The sequence below is a fragment of the Alosa sapidissima genome, chromosome 19 (genome assembly GCF_018492685.1).
Source record: "Alosa sapidissima isolate fAloSap1 chromosome 19, fAloSap1.pri, whole genome shotgun sequence".
NCBI classification, from domain to species: domain Eukaryota; kingdom Metazoa; phylum Chordata; class Actinopteri; order Clupeiformes; family Clupeidae; genus Alosa; species Alosa sapidissima.
The window spans coordinates 15056517-15071326 of record NC_055975.1 but is presented as its reverse complement, the minus strand read 5'-3'; the positions used below and the strand labels follow the sequence as shown (position 1 = coordinate 15071326).

Here is a 14810-nt window from a genome sequence, read left to right as displayed (position 1 = left end):
ACTACAGGAGAACAATGACTCTGCTCTGGGTGTTTCATTTGCCAAGTGCACAAAATGTACAATTACACAGAGTCTATTTTGTGATGTCAGCTCAAGTATGAGTTTATTTAAGCAAATGGAAGAACGCCTATGGTTGTATAGTTGGCCGCTTGATATAACATGGGTCACAGACGGAGGAATTGCTGAGTAATCCAAACCATGGTCTCTCAGATCGAAAGCCATGCTACTGGATGCTGTGTGCTCGTGCTGTCCAGCGAATGATGTACAGTAGAATATAGAGTTGTTCGGTTGCTGTCGTCAACTGTTTTATTTATTAATTTACTAAAGTGAACGTGAAGAATGAAATACTGTTATGTAGTTCATTATTATTATGATTATTATTATTATTATTATTATTACTATTATTATTATTCGATGTTTGTATTATAAACTGTATCAAGCACTTGGTGTTTTCTGTAACTGCAACTAGGCTACTCAATAAAATAAAGTCTGTGTTATCACCAAAGTGCACTGAGTTAAGTTTATTAAAACCTCACTTTTAGGTACACGCCTACCTTCAAAGGCCTGTCTCAGCCACCAATAAGAAAATGGAGGAGGAGACGCCTGATGTAGCAAACCTTCGCACTGTATAAAACATACTTCACCAAATCGTAACACAGGTCCTGAGGTAAGAAGACGACTTCGCACCATGGCGGCCCCTCTCACTGACCAGGAAAAACGCAAACAGATAAGTATCAGAGGAATCGTCGGGGTAGAAAATGTCGCGGAGATCAAGAAAGGATTCAATCGGCACTTGCATTTCACTTTGGTGAAAGACAGAAATGTAGCCACTCCAAGAGACTACTATTTCGCTCTCGCGCACACTGTGCGTGACCATCTGGTCGGTAGATGGATCCGAACGCAACAGTTTTACTACGAAACCGACCCAAAGGTGAGTGTCCAAACCCGGTAGAATCTATGATAGGTTCATTTTGACATTGGATATGCTAAAGACAACAAATTTGTAACACATATGCATGTTTAATCACGCACACCCGCATGCAATGGTCTTGACAAGAAGGAAGTTACTGAAATAACTGAAAAACTTTCCCACACAAGCAAAACATGTCTAGAATCTATTGCATGAATAACCATTTTTTTAAGGACATTAGAAGTTGTCATTAATTTTCTTTATATTGATCATTTAAAGATGATCGGTCAATGAACTGTCAAAAAGTATTGTTGAAGGAGATGTCCCTGGGCCCTAACATGTCTGCTCTTTTTGTGAGCAGCGGGTTTATTACCTTTCACTGGAATTCTATATGGGGCGAGCACTGCAGAATACCATGATCAACCTGGGACTGCAGAACGCCTGTGATGAATCTATCTATCAGGTGAGCCACACTCACAGGCCGAGGGATCAATGGTAGAGACAATTCAGTGTATGTGTGTGTGTGTGTGTGAGCGAGAGAAAGAGAGAGAGTGTGTGAGAGAAAAAGAGAGAGAGAGAGAGAGAGAGAGAATTACAGAGTGACAGTACAGACTTACCAACAAGTTACATCACTGTAGTTTCCTCTCAGATTTTGCCCAACCTGTGTGCTTGCACCATGCACTCTCTCTCTCTCTCTCTCTCTCTCTCTCTCTCTCTCTCTCTCTCTCTCTCTCTCTCTCTCTCTCAGACACACACACAGACACACGCTATCAGGACAGGTATCATGTCATATGCTCACTTTACCACCTGTCTTTTGCAGTCTGAAAGCTTAGACAGTCTTTCCTAGTCTTTATGTTACTATGTCCCATGGCACTAATCCATTCAAAAGATAGTTAGTCAGAACCTTCTGACCATTCTGTTTGTAAAATGTAACCCTCAAGAAACATTTGATGTGGAATTATATTAATTTGGGACCATGTACATATGTCTTACAGTTGTGTGATATAGAGGGCTCCATGAATAATGTTATGGATATGTGTCAATTTGAAGGCAGTTGTATTGGACACAATCAGCCATACAGAGCTTTTGGTCTTTGCACAATTGCACCTTTGCACTTTGAGATCCCCCCCAGAGTACAAGTACAGAACTTGTGCAGTTTTCAAATTCAATAAAACACAAAATTATATTGTTTTGCCGAATTGTGTACAGCAAAGTTGAATTATGCAGCTTGTCTTGTCTTTACTCTTTTTTTTTTCTTTGTTCTATCTCTGCTCCTTATATCTCTCTCTCTCTCTCTCTCTCTCTCTCCACCCCTAGTTGGGTTTGGATATGGAGGACCTGGAGGAGATGGAGGAGGATGCAGGTCTGGGGAACGGGGGGCTGGGTCGACTGGCAGGTCTGTAATCTGTTATTTATTTACTTTTTAAGTGAGGCTCCACATATAGTTGTAGTGTAGTAGCTCTGTTCTAGGTCTGTAGGAAAGGTGGAAATGTACTAATGGAAAACTACAAACCACCTTGCCATGGCATGCTAGGACAGGAAATACAAGGAACTCTCTCTCAATCTCTCTCTTACTCACAAACCTACACCCACTGGCACAGACACACACACACACACGGATACACATGCAACCATACTTCCCTTGGGTAGAGTTGTTCAGTCTAAACCACAGCATAGAAATGTCTAAATATGGTTATTGCCATTAATAGTCTTAAATGTAACAATACTTTTTCCCAACATGCCTGTGAACTGTCTGATTTTTATATTCATGTCATTCTGCTTGTGTGACAGACAGTGAAGCTCACCAATCAGGAGTGCTGTGTTTCTCATACACTAGTCATGCTCACCAATCAAAAGTTGTACAACTTAAAGAGACATTTGGAATATTGAAATAAGTCTTAACACTGACATTCAAAAGTCATATCGCAAATCAATATCGCAAATTAGATATTTTCCCCAAATTGCGTAGCCCTGTATTGCAACTCAGTCTGGTAACTTGCAGTGGCTTTCTGTTCACCTATGAAAAGTGTAATTTAGTCATATCAGAAATATCAGACTGGGGTTAAATGCAATATGATCTGGCCTTTTCTTTTATACAGCTTGCTTCCTTGACTCAATGGCTACTCTTGGCTTGGCTGCATATGGGTATGGCATTCGCTATGAGTATGGAATCTTCAACCAGAGGATCAAAGATGGCTGGCAGGTGAGGTCAGACTGCAATATACAGTAGGTGACGCATATATATGCAAGGAAACACATATATATGCAACTCATACATGAACACACATAGTTGGTGTATTGGTCTAAGCTCAAATCCAGTAACACAAACACCATTACAAATGATTTTGTGTTGGATATAATATTATATTCTCTTACATACTGTAAGGAAGCTGCAAACATTCACAAAACGTTTTATGCATGTATAACTGTTTCTTATGACAGCCAAAACAAAACGACCATTTATAAAATTCACTCAAAAGTCCAACTTGATGCCAGAGTGTCAAAAGTATTTGAGGAATTTTCACTGTGATTGGTTGTGTTGGTAGCCTCTTCCTCTGATAAGCACAGTGTCAAGGTCCCATGAGTCCGCAGCATGGCAGGAAGAAGGTCATCAGTGACTTGGGAGTGGCAACCAATCAGTAAACACGGAGCTGTTCCTTACCAAAGAGTGACTCTGAACTTGCGAGTGGTGTTTGTGGTTTAGTGATAAGGCCGTAGGTTATTTTTGTCCTCCACTATGGGTCCGTCCTACGTATTTGCAGTGCAAACTGTATGGTAGTGTAAACATGCTCTTTGGGATTCTACGCATACTCACAAGTTGATTATTCACTGACAGCTACTGAACTGTGCAGTATACTGTTATACTGTGAATGTAACGTGTGACATGGTCGAATACGATGATAAAATAATGATTGATATTGTTCACTGTATTTCTCTTGCATGTGGTTTCCTTGTTTGATATCTGCCCCTTGTGTGGTTGGCTGGCTTTCAGGTGGAGGAGGCTGATGATTGGCTGCGTCATGGTAATCCCTGGGAGAAGGCCCGGCCTGAGTACATGCTACCAGTACACTACTACGGGAGGGTAGAGGAGCCGGAGGAGGGGTCAAAGTGGGTTGACACTCAGGTATGACATGCAAACACACACACACACACACACACACAGAAACAGAGGTCAGAGGTCACATTTGCATACTTCATGAAGAGGTCAATGGCTGAAAACTATTTTATTTTTAGTCCTAATCAATTGTGCAACTAAACCTTGTTCAATATTACAGAGAACTCTCCCTAACAGTTTGTCCATAACCCGTTTGTCTTTGTCTTTCTCTCTTTCTCTGAGTAGGTGGTTTTGGCAATGCCTTATGACACCCCTATTCCTGGCTACATGAATAACACAGTTAACACCATGAGGCTGTGGTCCGCTCGTGCCCCTAATGACTTTAATCTCAAAGACTGTGAGTGTGTGTGTGTGTGTGTGTGTGTGTGTGTGTGTGTGTGTGTGTGTGTGTGTGTGTGTGTGTGTGTGTGTGTGTGTGTGTGTGTGTGTGTGTGTGTGTGTGTGTGTGTGTGGGGTTGCTGACATGTTGTCATGAAGATTGAGCAATGATGTGTACAATCATTCTGTAGTCATCATCTTCTGGTTGAAATTTGTACAGAATAGTTACTTTTAAATTATATTTGTTTCTACATTCATCAAATAATATATTAAAATAAGCATGAGATAACAAAGAAATTGTTTTATTTAATGCCTTAGTCTGAACCATGATGTCTTTGTGATTGTTTGTCATTGCATAGTCAATGTTGGAGATTACATCCAGGCTGTGCTCGACAGAAATCTTGCAGAGAACATTTCCCGGGTGCTGTACCCCAATGACAATGTGAGTTGAACTTTTAGATACATCTGTTACTGTACTTCTGATAGATGTAGAACTGTCTATATTTAAATATTTTATGCTTGTTACAATGCATTTCTCAACCTTTAGGCATCACACAATATGTCTAGTGGTGACTTTTTTTAGGAAGTCAATCAGTGTTTGTTAATTATTCCAACTATTCCTTTATACTGTAAGTAATAGTAATATCCTTTGATGTAGCCTTCTGTGAGTGACCCTGTATCGGATAATTCTGTGTTTTGCAGTTCTTTGAGGGGAAGGAGCTACGGCTTAAGCAAGAGTATTTTGTGGTGGCTGCTACTCTTCAGGATGTGATTCGCAGATTCAAGACCTCAAAAATGAGTAGCGGAGGCCCTCTGTCCTTTGATACCTTCCCTGACAAGGTGCATGGGCACATTTGATTGGTACCTGTGTGTGTCTTAAAAGTACTGTGTTAACGTGCGTGTGTGTGTGTGTGTGTGTGTGTGTGTGTGTGTGTGTGTGTGTGTGTGTGTGTGTTAAGGCATACTAGTTCTGTGCGTGGCAGTAAAAGTACTGTGTTAACATATGTGTGTGTCTAACAGGTGGCGATCCAGCTTAACGACACCCATCCAGCAATGGCCATCCCTGAGCTCATGAGAATCTTTGTGGATATTGAGAAGTTGGACTGGGACACGGTGAGTGTTAAGATAAGATAAGATAATCCTTTGTCTCCCAAAGGAGACATTTGCATTGTTACAGCGTCCAAGGCAATGTAGGAAAAGAAAGTTACAAACAACCCCCCCCCAAATACATCATCAGTAAGACAATGCAACAATACACACTCCTTGGGCATGCTCCCCTGCACCATACCTGTTCGAGCACATACCCAAGTCACACAATTTCCTTGTGCTTGTGCGTGTGCGCGTGTGTGTGTGTGTGTGTGTGCGTGTGCGTGTGCGCGTGCGCGTGCGCGTGCGCGTGTGCGCGTGCGCGTGTGCGTGTGCGTGTGTGTGTGTGTGTGTGTGTGTGTTACAGGCCTGGGATATCACAAAACGCACATTTGCCTACACCAATCACACTGTCCTCCCTGAAGCTCTGGAGCGCTGGCCTGTGGAACTGCTGGAGACGCTGCTGCCGAGACACTTGCAGATCATCTACCGCATCAACCAGGCCCATCTGGATGTGAGTGACACATGTGTACACACATACATACATACACACACACACACACACACACACACACACACACACACACACATCTCCTGTATCATGCAGGCCTGCTTAAAGACCCATATACCCTCAGAGAGTGACACACACACAAACTCCTGTCCTTATGTTGTGTAGCACATAGCATCTCTGTTTCCTGAGGACCTGGACCGTATCCGCCGCATGTCCCTGATCGAAGAGGATGGAGGCAAGAGGGTGAACATGGCCCATCTGTGCATCGTGGGCTCCCATGCTGTCAACGGTGTGGCCGAAATACACTCCAACATCATCAAAACTGATATGTGAGTCTCTCACACACACAGAAATCCATACTCTCTCTTTTTCACGCACATATAAACACACAAACACACACTCACAACCTACATTCAAGATGTCATAATGTCAGTCTTGAAAATGTCTCTACACACAGAAATCTATACTCTCTCTTTCGCACACATATAAACACACACTCTCACAACCTACACTTAATATGTCAGCATCATAGAGACATTTTCAATACTATGTGGTAGATGGATTTGTAATTTTTCAAGTAAGTGATGATTGTTAATATACCAAACAAATAGGGAACTCTATCAGTGCAGCATATGAATGACAGTGTATTGGGTATCAAGGCACCTGCCTGAGACCTGCACCAGGAGTACCATATAGAGAACTAGAAGCACTGTGGCTACTTCTCTCTCCCTCTTTCAGATTCCGTGACTTCAGCGAGCTCGAACCGGACAAGTTCCAGAACAAAACAAACGGAATCACTCCCCGACGCTGGCTGTTGCTATGCAACCCTGGTCTGGCTGACCTGATCGCTGAGGTAAGGGGTCACCTGTGGCAGCGCTTGAGCAGATAAATACAATTAGATCCACACATGTACAGTACTGGGCAAAAGTGTTTTTTTGGGGCACATTTGGAACAATGTTATGAAGTGGGGACATATAAACAATGATACTTCAATCAGCAGCATTCAGAGTGCAATGTTTGAAAATCTAGATGCTTTAGCACAGTAGCCTACTGTATGTTTCCTTAAATGAAAAGCATGACATTAAAAACCACTATAAGGCTATGTGTAGGATTTTGCTATAGAGACTGTGTTATGCGTTTTATCCATTGGTGTTTAGGCTATTGGGGAGGACTATGTGAAGGATCTGAGTCAGCTACAGAAACTGAATGAGTTTGTGGACGATGATGCTTTCATCAGAGATGTGTCGAAAGTCAAGCAGGTGAATATGAACACACACACACACACACACACACATACTCCACACTCATATTGTTGTATGGGTTGAGGTTTTCTCCCTGAGGATCATAACGCAGGAAATGAGAGAGGGCTGGAATTCCACCTCCAAGTCCTCCATTTCCTGCTCAATCTGCAGAAAATTTGATTTGATTTGCTGAAACAGAGGATTCCTCAGCGCTGACTGGCTGAACTCCCAGCCCTGCTCGAGGCAGATGGGCTTGTCCGTTAAGGCAGGAGAAGCTCAGAGTATCAGGTCCAGAATCTATGTTTGTCAGAGCCTGGACTCACACTCACGATAAATCCATTAGCTAAAAGTCACTACTATTGGCCAGGTTCAAGCAAAGCTTGGGAAAATATTGGGGGTGTTACCCATCATTCTAAGGGTGCTTACTCTTGTCCAACAATAATCTGGAGTATTTTAGCACTAACATTCTATCCTAAACCCGCGTAGTGGGAGTTTTAAAGGACTTGCTGGATTTGTGGAAGGTTGTTGACTGCTGAAAGGATAGCTTGGGATGGCGTGCTGTCTGCCCTTACCCACAGAAACAATGCCTCTTTATAAACCTGCTAGGCCACAGGGAAGCAGCCCAAAGTGGCTATTGGTCAGTATAAATAATCAAAAGACTGCAGATACTTCATGATTATCACAAGCATGATGATGGAAAAAAAGCAAAATTACACCTCTAGATAAATGTTATGCCTGGAGTTTTAAAAGGAGTTTTATTTTTTATCATAATTTTCATAAGTTTAATTGGCTCCAGACAAAACACTGCACAGTGTGCAGAAATCATCTGCTGGCTGCTGCAATTATGCATTTGCTCTTTCCCGAAGAGTGGACTTGTATTTAAAAAAGTCTCTCCTCATAGTGTTGAATGTGATTCTAAAATTCAATGCGTTCTGATTGGTTGTCAGCCATTTATCTTCTATTTTCTTAAAATTGCTCTGAAAGTGATCCTCAACATCATTCTACATTTTGTTATCTTTATAACATGCAATGTGGACTTTGTCATTCATATTAACTAAAGCAATAGACCTACTAAAAACTGTGTTTTTTGCCATTATCATAGTTATGGTGGTGTGAACAGCCCTTATGGGTACAGGAATCTAATGAAATTCAATTGAACTGAACAGTGTAACACTGGTAGTTCCTCTGTTACTCTGAGTGATAAAGACATGTACACAGACAACCAAACCAGATATGCTCCCACTTTAGAGCTCACTTCTAAGCACATCAACTGTACCAGCAAACATGTTCACAGATAACACAACACAAAGTTGCATTAAATGCATACACTATATACTAAGAAAACATGAACACACTCTCACTCATTTAAGGCACTTGTGTACTGTACTTTCTCTCTCCCTCTCCCTCCCTCCCTCCCTCCCTCCCTCACACACACACAGTATTGAGGAACACCCCCGTAATCTTTTCCTTTCATGCTCACTGGTGGAAATGAAAGATTGCATCTGACAGAGAAACAAAGAGTTCTGGGGCCTGTACTACGAAGCGGGGTTACTGGCTTATCTGGGTAACTTCGAGAGTAACTTGATCACGTGTGGCGTAACTTCCCGATTAACTCGTACTACGAAAGGTGGATATGTTTTAACCTAGGTATGCTGCCATGGCAATTTACCCTGCATTTCAAACCTGCTCCGACCAGGTTATGTTCTTGGTTAACCCAAGGTTTCTGTTAACCACACCCTTTATAAGTACCACCCCTCCACTAACAATTCGAGACAATGTCGGCGTACCTGGATGATCCATACGACATTGGAGCACAAGTCATGAGGGGCTCTCTTCGCAGGGCGAGGGGTTTTAGAGACCGCCGTATGTAGACTATAGCCTATATATATATATATATATATATATATATATATATATATATATATACAGTGATGGCCAAAAGTATTGGCACCCATGCTAAAGTTGACTGAAAAGAGGAATATAAAATCATCTTTTGGAAATTGATCTTAATGCCTTAAGTGAAAAATGAGGAAATATCTAACCTTTAAGGACACAAATTTTCTTAGTGAATAAATAATGTATCATAAATAAATAAATGTTCTTCCTTAAAATACAGGGGTCATAAGTATTCCCACCCCTATGTTAAATTCCCATAGAGACAGGCAGATTTGTATTTTTAAAGGCCAGTTATTTCATGGATCCAGAATACTGTGCATCCTGATAAAGTTACCTTGGCCTTTGGAATTAAAATAGCCCCACATCATCACATACCCTTCACCATACCTAGAGATTGGCATGGGTGTTATTTCAGTTAGCCTATTAGCTGGTTTGATTTGCATTGAGCTCAATGAGCATCAAAACAGCTAATAGGCTAACTGAAATAACACCCATGCCAATCTCTGCCAATTTCCCTGTATTTTAAGGAAGAACATTTATTTATTTATGATACATTATTCATTCACTAAGAACATTGTTGAATTGAATGTCATATTACTGTACCCTGCACATAAAGGCTACACATTTCCACAGCACCAGAATCCGACCGAATGCCTCCCTCAACCCCTTCCACAATCGGCCTTCCACTATTATTTGCGATGGCCAACTCCTCTGCTACTGTAAAACACTCCTTAGTAGGCTAGTGTTCAAAGACAAATTTTTCTTGTTACTGTAGCTGTAAAACAGAGGCCAAGTGAAGGCTATAAGCATACTAGGCCTACATGTTTTCATAATTAAGAAATATTAATGCAAGCTATAACTATATAAACCTACTATTCTGAATAATGTGTTTGTGTTTGTTTCATTTTCACCTGCTGCCATGCGTTTGGCAATGGTGTTGCATCTGAAATGTTCACAGGATTAGGCATACACTAAATCAGTCAATGGGGGCTACTTAAACATTCAATTATCCTATTACTGTAATCTATATGCCCACTTCTAAATTGTGTTGCATCTGTAGGCATTTCTATGAACTCAAAATAGGCAATTTAATTATTTAAACTCATTTCAGACATTCCGCAAGCTAATCCTCCGTAACACATATTTGAAGAACATGTGGAAATAAAACTTTACTTTTAGGCATTAAGGCTACCCGATCTGCAATACGTTGCCAACAGCCTTGCTTTGTTCACTGCCGACGTATTTGATTTTTGTCGTAGAGTGGGTTTTAATTCCTCATAATAATTGTGCATTCCTCATCCGTAAAAGGTGATCGCGTCATCATTGAAAGTGGTGACTTGCGCTGCAACACGCCCCTTTTATGTGAACGCGCACAAACTCCAATTAGGTTAACCCCGGCTCAACAAATCAACTTCATAATCAGCGTCGTAGTACCGATTAACACCACTTAAGATAACCAGGTTTTGTCAACCCCGGTTTAACAAAGTAACCCTGGGTTACATCTGGGTAGGTTAAGCTCCCTTCGTAGTACAGGCCCCTGGTCTCTAGCCAACCTGAGGCAGTCTGTCCAGTTCTTCTGTTATTACCACACACACACACACACACACACACACACACACACACAAACACAAACACATACACACACGCTATCTGCTCTGAAATTGCACAAGTCAGGACAGGCTTCTGTTATTGCCTTCTTATTGCTGAGTCAGACACAAGGAACAAGGGAGCATGGGAAGAGATCAGGCAGTCATATTGTCGGGTCCACAACAACAAAGTACTGGTTGCAAAGCAACCCCCTCAGTGTGGTTGCTACTTTGCCTGAGTAATGCATTGTGGGCCATGGTGTTTGACAGGATAACAAGCTGAAGTTTGCACAATACCTGGAGAAGGAGTACAAGGTGAAGATCAACCCTGCCTCCATGTTTGATGTCCACGTGAAGAGGATCCACGAGTACAAGCGTCAGCTGCTCAACTGCCTGCACATCATTACTATGTACAACCGTAAGGATAACGCTTAACTATGCACACACACACACACACATTCAAACACCAGAAACTCACTTATAATAAAATCATACTGTCTTTTGACAGGGATTAAGAAAAATCCCAATGCTGCTTTCATTCCACGCACTGTCATCATCGGTGGAAAGGTAGGCTACTACACCAGCCATTCTCTCTTCAGAAAACCATTCTCTCTCTTATTGCTATGATGTTTGTCTCCCCCTGCAGGCTGCTCCAGGGTATCACATGGCCAAGATGATCATCAAACTTATCACCTCTGTGGCAGATGTGGTCAACAATGACCCTGTGGTGGGCAACAAACTGAGGGTCATCTACCTAGAGAACTATAGGGTGTCTCTTGCTGAGAAAGGTTTGTGCAGTCATTTGGACCACAACATACAGTATGCAAACACAACATGGACATCTGGCCCCTCTTTTTCACTCAGAGATTTCAACTTCAGTAAAAATAATGCAATGTCACTTCAGTCATTCATTCGTTTATAGTTACACATGCATATGTGCAGACACACACACACACACACACACACACACACACTTTATATACACACACTGTATACATGTTAATCTTCCATGTCCATGGTTTCTGTGGCCAGTGATCCCTGCCACAGACCTGTCTGAGCAGATCTCCACAGCGGGAACGGAGGCGTCAGGAACAGGCAACATGAAATTCATGCTGAACGGTGCCCTCACCATCGGCACCATGGATGGTGCCAACGTGGAGATGGCCGAGGAGGCGGGCGAGGAAAACCTCTTCATCTTTGGCATGAGAGTGGACGATGTGGCCGAGATGGACAAAGCCGGGTGAGAGCACATACCCTCCTCCGCAGCTAAATGTGCTTGTAAACATAAATACATTACCTGCACAATAAAACACCTTGACTTGTTTTTAGCCCTGCACACGTACTCGTGCAATGCAATGTAAATGGACCCATTCATGTGACATGACTCCTACCAGCTATAATTTTACTACAGTGCTTTCCACTGCTGTCAAACAAAGCTAGCTTTGTTCACCACCACCACCAGGTATACAGGAAACACAGCAAAAACTGCAGAATCATTGAGACAATCTTGCCATCAAGGTTAAGACAATGGACTGTGAGGATGCATGAAAAATATCACAAACACACAAACCAATGCTGATCACTTGCAAGATGGCAGGATTTGCAGACTGCTTACCAGAAACTAACCAGCCTTTTTCTATTCAGTTAGTTAGTTAGTTAGTTCTTCATTAATTTGCATCATTTTGTTCCTCTCAGCTATGACGCCATGAAGTATTACAAAGAGTTGCCTGAGCTGAAGCAAGTCATCGATCAGATCAAGAGCGGCTTCTTCTCCCCACGCCAGCCTGAGCTTTTCAAGGAAATCATCGACATGCTCTTCAATCATGACCGGTGTGTACTGTTCGCACAGCTAAGTGTTGAACGCCGTAGGAGTGATTGTGATGGAGTGCAGTGTTTTTCTTTAATTGCCAAATCAGTGCTGAAGGAGTGGATGTGAAAATGTTATCTTGAAACGGTAGGAATGGATTTGTCTGTGGAAGTAGTTTAGAACAAAGCTGTCATTTCATATCCATCTGTGCTGAATAACTGCTACTGCTGTTTGTTTGACTAACAATCATAATTTCTTAACGGCACTTACACAGCAAACATAGATTTGATAACTACAGATCGCAGTGTCCTAAATCCTCAGAATTGAAGTGCAAAATAATTTACTCTGGCTTTATGATGTACATAGACAGCAAACTATCACACAATAGTCTGTTAATAACATCAGAAGTTTCAGGTGGAAAAGTGCAGAATAAGTAGCTCTGTGGCATTGAACCAGACTGACAGAAGTTCAATTACTGGTGGTATGTAATCTGTAGAGTAGACACATTTTCTATACTGTAAGTAAAAGAAGTACAAGGCATTGGAGCACTTAACGCCCATTTTGATGACGAAGACCGTTACAACTTTAAGGCACGAGCTGCCTCCTAGTGTCTGAAATAGGGCCCAGATCTGTGTCTTCCTTATCTATCACTGTTTTATCCTGTAGCTGATGGCTGTGTTAATCTTTCATGACCTGAATCTCGTGTTTTATCCTTCTCATTTTTTTCAGGTTCAAAGTTTTTGCCGATTTTGAAGATTACATCAAATGCCAGGAGAGAGCTAATGTTCTCTACCAGGTAAATCTCTACTCATTTTGTGATTCTGTGTGTGCTCAGAGAGAGAGAGAGAGAGAGAGAGAGAGAGAGATCAGAATTTGAACATTCATTGTGTCCACAGGATCAAAAAGAGTGGACCAAGATGGTGATCAAGAATATTGCTGCTTCTGGAAAATTCTCTAGTGACCGCACAATCACCGACTATGCCACCGAGATTTGGGGTGTGGAGCCCACAGACCTGAAGATTCCTCCCCCCAGCGAGCCCCGTGAGGCCATTGAGGAGGCAGCTCGTGCCTTAAAGTTGTAACGGTCTTCGTCATCAAAATGGGCGTTAAGTGCTCCAATGCCTTGTACTTCTTTTACTTACAGTATAGAAAATGTGTCTACTCTACAGATTACATACCACCAGTAATTGAACTTCTGTCAGTCTGGTTCAATGCCACAGAGCTACTTATTCTGCACTTTTCCACCTGAAACTTCTGATGTTATTAACAGACTATTGTGTGATAGTTTGCTGTCTATGTACATCATAAAGCCAGAGTAAATTATTTTGCACTTCAATTCTGAGGATTTAGGACACTGCGATCTGTAGTTATCAAATCTATGTTTGCTGTGTAAGTGCCGTTAAGAAATTATGATTGTTAGTCAACTTCTCAGAACACTTAAGTATTTCTGTTTTCATAGTCAGAAGCATTATACTTGTTTCTTTGGGGTTTTTTGCGATTTCTAATATCCAACTATTTCTTGAGAGCACCCAAACATTATTTTCAACTGTTTACTCTTATGAAACTGTTACAATAAACCTTACAGTTACAGCCACTTTTGATAGCTAACCTGATGTTAGTTTGAGCATGTGTTGCATTTGATTGAAGTGATCAACTCAAGTGCCTCGTACTGTTTTAAACTGCTTAGACTTTTCAGATTAGAACTGTCATCTTGGTCAAATACAAATTGCAGAACTATTTCAATGGACTTTTTCCTTTTATAGGAAGATGGCTGGTGCTAAATACTAAATTCAGTAATTACAAATAAAGATAGACCTTGCTGAAGAGGATTGCTCAGTCTATGACACAATGTAAATACTGGCTTTTACATGCATTACACTTCATCTTGTGCCATGTGTTCCATTGTTGATAAAGACAAGGACATTTTGCTGAATTTCTCTAAACTGGTAGGCCTACCTGAAGTTTTCCTCATAGGAAAAAAAAACAATTGTGTGTAGCAAATATAGAAGATCCTGTAGTTTAAATATTATATTTAATATGTATTTGTAAATTAAGCTTACATTTTTATCAACTTTAATTCATAGCCAATAGACTTGACAAGTCTAGCTTGACAAAACGGAAGTCAAAACATAACATGCATTACCATCTCCTACAGGTAGATGGTGCAATCCTATTTAGAATCTACTCAGGCCAGATGTAGAAGCTTAGACACAGAGAGTGGTAATATACAAATTAAATTATTCAGAGGAATTTCAGCAAATCATTTGTATAGATGCAGATAGAGCATCTAAGAATTGAAGCACAAAATATAAAAATAGTTAGTATATTGTATGTCTGAGT

The 14810-nt window shown here is 41.3% G+C and overlaps 2 protein-coding genes across 5 annotated transcripts in view; both read left to right on the top strand.

The window, feature by feature from the left end:
• Positions 1-505, top strand: part of trim9 (tripartite motif containing 9) — a 40537-nt gene extending 40032 nt beyond the window's left edge. For all 4 annotated transcript variants that reach the window (XM_042072010.1, XM_042072008.1, XM_042072009.1 and 1 more), the window contains one exon: positions 1-505. This exon is cut by the window's left edge and continues 2446 nt beyond it. The gene's annotated coding sequence lies outside the window, so the exon portion shown is untranslated.
• A 132-nt stretch (positions 506-637) lies between these two features.
• pygl (phosphorylase, glycogen, liver) lies at positions 638-14294 on the top strand. Its single transcript, XM_042072006.1, has 20 exons — positions 638-931; positions 1272-1373; positions 2228-2306; positions 3010-3113; positions 3903-4034; positions 4251-4362; positions 4703-4785; positions 5046-5183; positions 5364-5456; positions 5797-5943; positions 6106-6269; positions 6679-6793; positions 7098-7199; positions 10934-11081; positions 11172-11230; positions 11310-11451; positions 11696-11903; positions 12359-12493; positions 13200-13266; positions 13367-14294. The coding sequence occupies exons 1-20, from the start codon at positions 689-691 to the stop codon at positions 13550-13552; spliced, it is 2559 nt and encodes an 852-aa protein (XP_041927940.1). The 5' UTR covers positions 638-688; the 3' UTR covers positions 13553-14294.
• The last annotated feature ends 516 nt before the right edge of the window (positions 14295-14810 follow it).

Excerpts from the sequence above, each read along its gene's own strand:
- pygl (XM_042072006.1), top strand. The coding sequence starts at position 689 with ATGGCGGCCCCTCTCACTGACCAGGAAAAACGCAAACAGATAAGTATC. Across the intron at positions 11,452-11,695 it reads GGTGTCTCTTGCTGAGAAAG|TGATCCCTGCCACAGACCTG; the intron begins GTTTGTGCAGTC and ends TTCTGTGGCCAG. Across the intron at positions 12,494-13,199 it reads ATGCTCTTCAATCATGACCG|GTTCAAAGTTTTTGCCGATT; the intron begins GTGTGTACTGTT and ends CATTTTTTTCAG.